Source organism: Lonchura striata, chromosome Z (assembly GCF_046129695.1).
Source record: "Lonchura striata isolate bLonStr1 chromosome Z, bLonStr1.mat, whole genome shotgun sequence".
Taxonomy (NCBI): Eukaryota; Metazoa; Chordata; class Aves; order Passeriformes; family Estrildidae; genus Lonchura; species Lonchura striata.
In genome coordinates, this window is record NC_134642.1 from 47,404,406 (window position 1) to 47,416,660 (window position 12,255).

Here is a 12,255-nt window from a genome sequence, read left to right on the forward strand (position 1 = left end):
CAGCTCTGAAATCACCATACATAACTCCATGCCTAGAACTTTCCATCCCCTTCAGGCAACTTCCCAAGGAAGTTCTGGGCTTTGGCAGCTCTGAGGCCAAATCCTCTGGGGAGGTTACACTCTTTTGGCACAGCTTTCCCGAGTGGGGAGAGGCTGGTGAAAACCCCGTGGGCATCCCGGTGTGAATGCCACTCCCCCTGCCATGTTTCGGAGTGGACTTCCCGGAGCTCCGGCCCTCCTTCCCACGGCATGGCAGGAGGGCCGGTGTGTGAATGGATGCGTGATATGAATGAATGATGTGTGAATGGATGCGCTGCCGCCGCGCCAGCCGAGCTCTGCCAAACCTGTCGTCAGACCCCAGCTCGAGAGGCTGAGCGGGACTCCCGCCCGCCTGGAGGGTCGGGAGAGAAAACGAAAAGTTCCTTCTCAGAATTACAGACTATTCTGAGTTGGAAAGGGGGCGACCAGCATCATAGGGTCCGACTTGTCCCACCCGCCTTGCCCCAGATGAGTTTGCGCCCAGACGCCAAACATCCAACATGCTCTGTTACGGGGTCGGTCTCCGCTATGTCCCTCAAAGAGCTAAGAAACAACGTTGTTGTTTGGGTTGTTTGCTTGGTTTGGTGTTTTTTGGGGTTTTTTTGTTTGGTTGGGTTTTTTGTTTGTTTTTTGTTTTGTTTTTTGGTGGTTTTTGTTTTATGTTTTGGTGGGTTTTTTTTTGTTTGTTTGGGTTTTTTTTTGTTTTTGGTTTTTTTTTTTTTTTTTTTTTTTTTTTTTGTTTTGGTTTGGTTTGGTTTGGTTTGGTTTTTTTTGCGAGAGTAATGATTCCCCATCCCTGCCGCTCCCATTTCTAAAAATAGATCATGAATTATGCAAGGGAGGTACAAACTACAGGTGACCTTTCTTTTTTGTACTTTAAGTGTTATTTTCAAGAAGAAAATAAACGATTTGGCTATTTTAAACTTTGTGTCTATGTGTTTAAATAATGCATATCTGGAAAAAGTGCTGGTATCTGACCTGCGTGATTGTGCTAGATGTATTTATTTATGCAGACACACACACAAAAATTGAAAGCAACTAACAAAGTTGAAATAAGTAATACCACCCAACTAAATAGTCCTGCATACTCGAACACGAGGAGTGAATTATTTTTAAGCCAATCTTTTTCAAGTTTTATTATAGAATAATAGCAGGTATTTAATCATACATAAGTGGTATAAACAGCGGGTAGATGATAGAAATTACGCAGGAAAAACAGAAACCAAAGAGTGTGCAAAAATCCAGATTTATGACCAAACTCGGTTACTTGTTGTTGTTTCCAAATATAGAGACCCAGAGAGCCATCTTAAAAATAAGAAGCTCATTGTCCATATCTTCTGAGCACTGTGGTCTCTAGATGCAAAAAGCGATGGAATAACCAATTGATTGCCAGTTGTTTTCTCACACGAATTTCCATAAATACAGCTACACAAAATGTTTGTAGTTCTTCAACTGTAATGCTGAGCAGCGTTAAAATTGTTACCATTCAATCACTGCTAAATCTTGGTGTTAAAACTTTATGTCGCATTAGCTGGTGAGGGGAGAAGCTCTGGGGATAAATTAAATTTGTGAATTATATGGCTAAAGTGTTCCCTATTTTGAAGAGCAACTACATAAAATGATCTCAAGGAATAACTAAAATACAAAGCTTTGCAGGGCAGTGAGGAAGCCAGTAGCGTTCTCACTTCTAAGCAGCTTTATTGGAAACAAATAAACAAACAAACAAAAAGAGGAAAAGGTGAACATTTAAAATTTTTTTCCCCCCTCTAAAGCACAAAAGAGCCGTCTGGCGCTTGTGCTCTGCCCTCCGGAGAGCATGAGACGGAGAAGCAGGTGCGCTAATCTTGATTGTGTTTTGGATTTTTTTCCTCTTTTTCTCAGGAAATTGAGAAAATTTCAGCACGTGTCTTCATGCAGAAGCGGGAGCCGGAGTGCCCGGGACGCACAGGAGGAGCGGCGGGATGGACGGCCGGGGGCGGGTCATGGCGCAGGCTGCTCGGCGGCCCCCCCGGCTCCCAGAAAAGGCGGAGGGTCGCGCAGGTACCGCCCCACCGCTCCGTGCGGGCCCCCCGCCGCCACGTCGAGGGGCCGGCGGCCGCGGCCGTCGGGGAGGTCGAGGCGCGCCCCGGCCCGGTGCAGCGCCGCCAGCGTCTCCAGGAAGCCGGCGCGGGCCGCGTCGTGCGCCGGGAGGCAGCCGGTGCGCGGGTCGGGGCGGTTGGGGTCGGCTCCGTGCCGCAGCAGCAGCTCGGCCACCCGCGGGCTGCCCAGCATCATCACCTGCGGGGAGAGACAGCGTCAGCGCCCGCCCGCCCCGAGCACCGCCGGGCCCCCCTTCCGCGGGGAGCCCAGGGGCCAGCCGGGGCTGGCGGCGACCCGACTGACTTCTCCTTCGAGAAGTAATTCTGCTAGGTCGGCTTCTTGTAGTCATGACCTGCATACGTTGTGACAACCGTTTGCGATTATCCGTACGGATCCCTTCCAACTCGAGATAGACTATGATTAGATAATAAATTAAAAATATTAGCTGGTGGTTTCCCGCTAAGTACAACAAATGCATATGTTCTACTTCGCATTTATGTAATTTATATACGCCATGGTATAAATGGTACTTGTGGTGCGTGTATAAGCATATATATGTACACACACTTTTACAAGCAGGTACAGATGCAGCTCTGTGTGTGTACAGATATGTACACACAATACAGATACCATTTATGTAATTATATAATAAATAGTGCATATATTCTATATTATGAATATATTTAGACATACACATATATTAAAAATACATTAAATATATTTACACCTATGAAGAGTTTGTAAATACTTGTATGCTATATATATACACACCGTGTATTTTGTGACAGCAAAGGACCTGAGGGATATTGCATTAAGGTTGCTGTCACTTAGAATGCATTATCAACGATCAGCACAGCAATAGGGCAATGCAGCTGGGTGTGGCTCCTTTTGGTATTCGGTGTGCATCTTTTCGATCTTTCCCCTCCTGACCAATATGATTTTTCTATTTTTCTTTTCTCCCTCACCTCTGTCTTCTTCTCGGAGGTGTGAGAGCAGTTGCTGAGCTCTCACAAACAATGCACAAAACTTAATTGATGGGAAATTCCGAATGACGCCGTCTAAATGGGAAATTCCTAATGACATTCTGCTTTTTTTACTAGTAGCAGAAACTTTCGGCAATGATTGATCATACACAACTGAACAAAACGCAATAAAAAAAAAAAATCAACCGAAAACCAAAATAAATTAGTACATGGAGTTTTGCTTCCCTTACTATCCTGGTCATTTTCAGTGGAATTGTAACTACCATGAATTGCGACTTAACAACTTGAAAAATATATTAAGACAATAGGTTTTTCTATCAATTTCTTTCTCGGGACTTTGGTTTCTGCACTTCAAATAATTGGGTTTATTTGTAGTAGAAGTGTGAAAATACTTATAAACGTCAGAATATATAAATCCCCGATATTAATCTTTTCCAGAAAGAAAAAGACAGTCCACATATTCGAGTGTCAGCCATTTTGCAAGTTGCTGACAAGTGAAAGAGAACTTAGCCTGAAATGAGGAAAGAGATAATTTATAAGAGTTCAGAGATTCTTTTCATCTGCAATTTGAACATAAACAGAAGTAAAGTGAATAGCTTTCTGAGTAATACACTTCAGAAATATTTTATTTTTAATGTAAAGTTCAGCTAAAAATAGCTGTTTGGCTTAGCTGATTAACTATTAAATATATTTAATCCCCACGTCAAATACTTGTCACATAAAATTTTTCACGTAAAGTTTTTGCAAGGACAAAATAGCCGTGGTTAATCATTAAATATCTCTAGAAATAATAATATCTCTAAAATATAGCAACTCAAAAAAATTTTGTGATTTTAACTCTAGCTTAAATCACAGTATATTGTTCAACAAACATTTTAGAAGTGTCTATTTAAGTATGTCGATTAATATAACAGACTTCTAACTCTCAAACAGCCTGGAAAGCAACTCTACACATTGGTACTTCTAACATCTATTAATAAATATTGCCACTATTGATGGATAGAAAGTATTAAAATTACTACTACTAAAATAAAAAAAAGAGGTGCCTACCTAGTCACTAATATATACTAATATATACTAGTTTCAAGTTACAATTTTTGCCAGCACAGTTTCTACCTTCTTTGTTCGTGAATATACTAGAAAAGGACCCCACTTCGATTTCCCTGGAGAAAAAAAGCCCTGTTTGGGCTGTATTTTAAAAACCAAGAAATTTGCTCGAAGTGCAGATCATTCCCCAGACCTATCTGGGTAGGTTATCTGGAAGCGGATTTTGCAGTCCCACTTCTCCTTTTGAGTATCCCCTAGAAAAATTCGTTTGCTGCCAGCGGTTGCCCACTGAACTCCATCTTGTGATTACAGGACGGCTGAACTTAGTAAAGTGCAGATTTTAATTCAGACAGCTGCGGCTGGAGTACGGTTCCGATCATAACAATAAAAATTCATTCTAAACATGAAATGCCCACCCTTCCCCGCCAACGTGGCAGAGCACAGCTTCCCCCCTGCCCCCCACCCGAAGTATTCCGTACCTGGATCGGGGTTCTCCCAAAGGCGTTGGTCCCGTTGGGATCCACGCCTGCTTGCAGCAGTTTCCTCACCTCCTCCTGGTCCCCGCGGGCGGCGGCGCTGCACAGGCGGTCGCCGTCGCTCCGGGGGGACCCCTCCATCCCCCCCCGCCGCCCTGAGGCGCACGGCCGCCGCTGGCTTTCCCGCTCCCCCGGCTGTGATCTCGCCCGTCGCTGCGAGCCAGCTCCTTTCCCGGGGGCAGCGACCGCCCCCTCGCACCCGCTCCCCCTCCTGCCCCTCCCGTCCCCTCCCGCTCCGGGCACCCCTCCAGCGGAGCGGCGCTGCGGTGTCCGCTCCCCCTCCCCGCGGCTGCCAGCGGCTGAGGTAGAGAGCGCGCATCCGCCCGGGGCGAGGGGTGCGGGCAGGGCGGCAGAAGGACCGCAGGGTGGCGGCAGCCGGACCCTCCGGCGCGGCGGGAGGGCGGCCCGGTTCCATCCCCGCCTCAAGTGCGAGGGGCTCTCGCGGGGAGAGGGGGTGGGGGCGGCGGAGAGCGGATGGGGGGGAGGGGATGGGGATGGGGGAGAGGGGAGGGGGGCGGCAGCCTTGCGAGCCCAACCTCTCCCCATATCGAGAGGGTTGCGAAGGCAGGGAAGCGGGGCGGAGACCCCCGGGCACAAAGCGTCCACGGCAGCTGCCTCGGCCGGGACAGGTGGGGATGCAGCACGCGAGTACCGAACGCAGACGGATCGACGACATGACGAAGGGAGACTGACTTATACTTTCCCGGGACAGAGAGGGACTCTTTGTACGAGTGATGGCTCTGGTTTCTGTCTCCAAAAGGGATCCTGCCCTGCCCGAGCCCCTCCGAGAGGTGGGTCGGGGTCCGTCCCTCCGTCCTGTGCCTGCCGAGGGCTGGAGGGCCGGATGAGGAAGGGAGCCGTGCCCGCAGCAAGTCTGCGACCAACCAGCGGATGGAAGAGGATCGCTTCAGCCGGGCCCTGCCAGAGTCTCTCGGGAACAGGAAAGCCGCGGCGAGAGCCTGGCACGGTAAAGGTGCAGCTCCAGCCGCGCAGCCAGAGCCTAGGCAGAAAAATCTCGCCCTGCAGCTATGAAAAATCCTCAAAATCCCATGAGAGATCCTCAAAATCCAAGCATCTTGCTCCTCCCCCTGGCTTTGCGCCAGGTCTCCCCGCTGCAGGCCCCCGTTGAGGCACGCCTGTCACACACCCCCCCGCCACAAGCGACCCCCCGCGCCGTCGAGTGGGAGCGGGTGGTCGCACCCACGTCCCGCGCAGTGAGGTCTCTATTCTGCCACCTCCAAGTTCCGGGCTGACCTTTGTAAGAAGCAGGGGAAATAAAGGTGGCTTTTTTAGGGTGGTGTTTTCCTTTTTTTTTTTTTGTCTTTTTTTTTCCCCTCCCCCTCACCCCTCACAACGTCAGTTCCCTAATCTACTTTTTTTTCTTTATTTTCAGGAGACCGGTGCGACGCCGCAGAAGGAATATCCATTGTGCAGATACAACGCCCAAAGATCTCTACATAGCTAAAACACGGTGATTTCATGTTTACATTTACTATTAGCCGAAAGCAGAGACATCCTCGGAGAAATAAACACAGATTTATCCCTGAATAGACAAGTCAGAGGTTCACTAAAATGTCTTCGTTTAGTGGCTTTCGGAACCTCCCTTGTGAAGTTTCTGGGGCAAGTGTCATTGCAAGATCAGGGTCCAAAATTTGAGACAAGACCCTTGCTTGCCATGGACTAGTGGTGAACTCCCACCACATCGTGTTTTTTCTACAATGCGTGGTGCAAATCAGTCCTCGGGACGGATAGGCAGTTTAAAACAAACAAATAAATAAAATTTAAAAATTAGTAAGTAGTGTTTAAAAGAGTGAATTTTTAGAAGTCTATAAAGTCTAAAAAAGTAAGATGACCCCCCTCCCTAAAGGCAAAGTATCTTCCAGTTCTTCTTGTGCTCTCTGACATTAATGATGGCTGCGTAGGGATAAATCCAAGGAGAAAACCTCATTGGTGATGTCTGCCACGTGTCTTAAAATTTCAAATCAGTAGTGAAGTGGCAGTGTTGCAGGTTATCACTGCCTGTTTCTTTCTGTGAAATAGTATGATTTTATGCATCCATATGTATTAATATAGGAATACATATCTTTTTATGTGTATATAAGCATAAAAAGAGGTTGTATTCAATAACATTAAAGAACTTTTCCAACCTAGGTAATTATCTGAAGAAAAAAAAAATTAAAAAGAAAAACACACTCACATGTCAATGTATTTATAAATAAAGATGTTACTTCGAATCAGAGGGCCTGTCTATATCTCCATCTCCATCTTCACTAAATTATGTTAAAAGCTAATAGTGTAAAACAACAATGCAGTCCCATTATTATGTCCCAACATTACTGACACTCCAAATCAAGTATCAAACTACTAGAAAAGTATCAAACTACTAGAACATTTTTAAGTCACAGCATTTTAAGTTATGTGGTTGAAATAATGTGATTTCTTCCCTCTCTAAAAGCAAGTCTTATGTGATACAATTCTAGTACCAGCAAAGGACCTCAAATTAATCAAAACATAACAATACAGAGTCATATCTGAAGTAAGGGTAATAATAACACAGCCTATGCTAGTGTATTTTGAGAAAGAACCTTGTATTGCACTTGTATCTTGGGGAAGGGAGGGGAATCCACCTTTTACCCCCAGCAAACCTTACTGCAAAGATATTTTCATTAAAATATCTTTGGAGAAAAAAGTAAAAAAAAAATATTAGGAGTAAAAAAAGTAAAGAGAGGGAGTGAAAAAATGATCATGTTAAGCAGTGTCCCTATCCTATCCTACATTTCTGCTCTTATTTAATTTTAGAATCATTATTCAACCATACAGATCTTTGACACTGAAAACAGATCCATTTTAATACTACACTACAGTAATCCTGCAAATTGTTCTCAGATGTTTTGATAAGAGCATAAAGGACGGAAGAGGTAAATTTCAGTTAAAAAAAGCAGCCATCTTATGCCCTCTTTAAGGCTCAGCAAGTATTACCGTTTCAACAACAACAACAACAACAAAAATCTACGTTTTATCCAACAAGTATTTGGATAATAGGTTCAGGGATTAATTCAATACTATAAAGAGACAAATTATAAAGAACATAATATTGGGATTTCCTCGCTTGGGAAAAGCTAGGTAAATGTGCACAAGAGAGGCAGGGATAGGAGGTGCAATGAGAGATTTCATGGAAGTAGCCTGGAACCTCCTATCTAAGGAAAGTGGGGGAAACAGTTGTTCCAAGTTGCACTAAAAATGACTCAATACCCACTTACAGAAATAATTTAACATTATCATTCTTCTCTTCAGTTTAAAATGTCAGAATATTTGTAAAGATATTTATCCTCATTACACATATTGGTTAAAACCAGGAAAATCTATCACCTTAATTTTAGTAATTCAGAAGTTGTGCCATGGAGGTTTCTATTTAACTTTAAAAAGATCAAAAAATTATTCTGAACAAAGAAAGCCAAAACAAAACCACACACAAAAGTTCAAACATAGCTCAGAGAAACTGCAGTAATAATGAATAAATACTTCATAGAGTATACCTTACAATCAGATTGTTTAGGGTTGGAAAGGACTCCAGAGATAATACTTCCAATCCCACCCCACCGCCCTGCCTCATCTGCCTGGTCTCAGACACTTCTAGAGATGAGGCAGCCACAACTCCATTTTGTGTTACCCTATACAGTTAAAAACTATCCCTAGATACTCTATTTTTCATAGGGTTTTTTGTTTTGTTTCGTGGTTTACCTTTTTTAAAATGAAATTTAACACACACATGTGTCTCACTCCATCCCAGGACCTTCAAAATTTGCAGTCTAGAGCTAACTGGCATTTTAGAAAAACTTACTCTCCCTGAATAAAAGCTCAGGGAAAGGGAATAAAAATGTAGCAGTATTTACAGCAAGTATGGAAATAGAGTGAGAAAATAATAGCCATACTTCGGATCCGTGAGGGATTTTTGTCCTTGCTACACAGAGTTTACTTCAAGGTGATTAGCACCCGCATAGTTATGTTTGCTTTTGAGATTCATGCATTTCAGGCTGGACAGAGTTTATCGTTTCTTTTCCCCCCATTTAGTGTATAATCAAGAAATGAGGCCCACTACAAATGCAAAAAAATGAGGCAATTTGAAGGCAACAAGGAAAACTTCTATAGTTTCTGTTTTATATATTTATAAATATGTGCAGAAAGTTTTTATATCTGCGTGTGTCTGTGTGTATGGCCCCACACTTTTTATTCAAATAGGATTGGAAGCAATCTAAACAGCGAGTGGAACTGGGAAACTCTGAATTACTTTATCTCCACACCCTGACTCCTATAGCTTGAAAGATCAAAAATTTAATACATCTATTTATATATATATAAAATAAATGGTCTCTATTTTTGAAGTAATTTTGAGGCAAGTATGTCTACTTCTCTTCCACCTCTGTTCTTTCTAGACTGTACTCTGTATTAGAGAAGGTTGTGTAATGCTCTAATAACTTTCTATGAGGATTTTGCAGAACAATCTTCACATTCTCAGCAAAATTAATATTCACTTTAACTTTACTGTATGTCTAATTATTATTGTGTTTTTTATGTGTGACAATCAATGGCGCAACAATCCGATTTTGCACTCTGCAGTAAGGAAAAAGTCTCTAAAACTGCCCGAGCCTCGGATGTCTCTCAAGGTCTTTAATACAAGTGTATTTTAATTACACTTTCTGACGCTGCTTGGCTGCTCTGACTCTTATTTCCCATATTTTTTGACAGTAAGGGAAGGAAAAGTAGGCCACTGTATTTCACTGTCGTTTGCATGAGTGGAAAGTAATACACGGCCGGGAAGCAGTGGCCATTTTCTCTCTTCAGAGCAGTAGCTATCTTCCTTGTTTGCAAGAAACTGTCTGAAAAGGATGGGAAGGGGTAGTGGGTTTATATTTTCCTAATAAACTATACAGAAAACTTCTCAAAAGGTGGGAGGCAAGCCAGAAATAAGTTACAGTAACTTTTCAAGAACCGGACATTTTCTACTGCGTTAAAAAAAAAAAAAAAAAAATATCCGCACAGAAATACCCCCCCCCCCCGTAGAAATCTGATGTTTCCCGGTGCCATTTGAGCATGCGGCGCGGAGGGGTCCCCGCGGCGCTGCCACCAGCGCTGGCCGCCGTCCCCGCTCCCTCCGCCCCGTCGGGCCGCCCGCGCCGCCCCCGAGCGGCCCCGCTCCGGTGTCCTACCTGGGCCGGGGGCTCCCGCGGCGCCTCCGCCGCAGAACCAGCTGCAGGGCAAGGCGCCGCGGCCAGCGCCGCCCCAGCGCCCCGAGAACGCGGCGGAGGATGCGCCAGCCCAGCGCCCAGGCCCGGGGAAGGCTGCGGGAGCGCCTAAAGTGGATGGTGCACCTTATCCGAGGGGTCATTGGTGCGGAGAAGCCGCGGGCGCGTCAGGCTACAAAAGCCTCCCCAGCCGGGCCCCACCGGTGAATCGGCCCTCTCACCCTCCATTCATTGGAGAGAATTTTCTTTCTCCTTTTTTTTTTCTTTTTTTTTTTTTTTTTTCTTTTCCGTTTAGCTGATTTCGACTCCCCATTTCACTTCACACCCCCTCCGCTCCCCCACCCCTCCCCTACGCCCCGCTCTAAACTCCTCCCACGATGATGGCTCCCGCTTCGAAAAGCGGGCGAAGGAAGGTTGGCAGCGGGGGATGGGGAGGGGGAAGATCGCCGGGGAAGAGCACCACCACCAGATAGACGTGGGGACTGGCCAATCGCAGGGCGCTCCGAGGCTTTCAAATAAAGCCTTGACGACATCTCCTTGCCCTCCCCCGGCTCTGCCCCTCCAAACACACCGCCTCCCGCTTGGTTTGGGTTTTTTTTCTTGCTGTTCAGTTGCTCCCGGACCGCACTCCTCCCGGGAAAACCCCGACGGGAAGGGGGCCCGCGGCGGCCTGGAGCGCGGCGCTGGCTCTCGTGAGAGCCGGCTAGCGGATCGCTGCCCCTCTGAGAGCGCGGGCCAGTGCTGGCCCGGGCGAGTAGCTATTTCCTTGTCACATGGCCATTTGAACGCGACGCGGGAGCGCTGCGCAGCGAAGCGGGGGAGGGGGGGCGCCAAGAGTAGGGAGAGAAAAGAAAAGAGGATCTCTATTTCCCCGCGCCGGTCACCGAAACGGGTAATGAACGGTTCCCCGCCCAGCCCCCGGGCCTTCTCCCCGGTCGTGCTCCGCGGTGTCGGACCTCTTCGCTTTCCTTTTGAAGGACGAGGTTTTGGAACGGGACGGGGGAACAGCGGAGGGTCAGTCAGAAGCCCCTGCCCACTTGCTGGCAGTCCGCTGCCCATCCGGCTCCAGGAAGTGCCGGTGAGCAGCCGAGACCCGCGACAGCCGGTGCTGAGCCAGCTCTGACGCCGGGCAGAGCATCCCTGGGCGGTGGAGAGGGTTATTGCTACCTCCCTGTCCCATTCCCCACCCCTAGAATTCTTCTGCTTGCGCTGCCCCCCTCCCGGGTGCGAGGTACCTCCGTGCGAGGCGTGAGAAGAGCAATGGACCGGGAGAGCTTCATTTCTGCTGGCGCATCTTCCCCCTCCCGGGGCGTGGCGGGGCCCGGCTTGGATGGTCACGGCTAGAGGCGGCTGGGAGAGGGATCGGGGCAGCTCACTGCGGGGACTGCAGGAAGCAGCGGGAAAAGCGCCGGGTTGGGGAGTGGCAGTCCCTGGGAAGGATGGTGAACATCATCATATTCGATATGTACAACACCCCCCACAATAAAAACCTCCTTCTCTCGGATGGACGAAATGTCAACAGAAAGCACGGAGTAACCCTAACAACAATGCTGATAAGGAAAAGTCTGTAATGGTTTCTTTTCAAGTCCGATTTCAAGCCTGGGAAACTGGATGAGCAAAATCGGCCATTTCGAAATGAAAGCACTTTTCGAGAGAAGCTTTTTTTCTCCCTCCCCCCGTTGTTTTTTCCTCCTCTACTCCCCTGCCATGACTACTGCTTCCCGACCGGCAAGGCAAAATTCAGATAAATGAATGTCTACCTAGCTGTGGGATGCAGGTGCCGGAGCAGTGGTGAGAGGATGGACCGACAGCTTTGGCAATAGAAACTGAATACCCACCAACGCTGAATGCATGGCCGAGCCGGGGCTCGTCGTGCACAGGGTGCACATCCTGCTGCAGAACGGCATATGTGTGCTCGCACATGTGCTCGGTTACAGTGGCAAATTAAAAATGAAAATTGCGAGTAACCTGCTGCCTTAAACATAATGCTTTTAGGACTTTCTTGGTAAAGTGTATTGCTGCTGGTGTCTGTTTTAACTGTTAGTATTCTTATTTTCAAGGAGGACCCCGAGCCCTGGAGCTGCTGCTGCTGTCAGAAGAAAAGGTGCCTGTGGAAGCTTTCACAGACAAGTGGGATCTCACCGGTGATCTTCATCTTTCCACGGAGTGAGTAGTTCCCACCACGGGCCTGTCCTGGGAAGGGACTCCAGACCTACTCCATCAGGCAGATTTATAACAATTAGGTATTTAACCTTGCTGGGTTTTGAGGGCATGCTCTGTTTATTTGGTGCGATCAGCCTAGCAATTTTATGTTGTTTCCCTGCCAAT

General features: G+C 46.9%; 1 protein-coding gene across 1 annotated transcript; it reads right to left on the bottom strand.

Moving 5' to 3' along the window:
* Positions 1-1,688: 1,688 nt before the first annotated feature.
* On the bottom strand, positions 1,689-4,765 carry CDKN2B (cyclin dependent kinase inhibitor 2B). Its single transcript, XM_077790220.1, has 2 exons — positions 4,628-4,765; positions 1,689-2,316 (listed from the first exon to the last, which is right to left on the bottom strand). Exons 1-2 carry the CDS (start codon positions 4,763-4,765, stop codon positions 2,020-2,022), a joined length of 435 nt encoding a protein of 144 aa, XP_077646346.1. The 3' UTR covers positions 1,689-2,019.
* Positions 4,766-12,255: the final 7,490 nt, after the last annotated feature.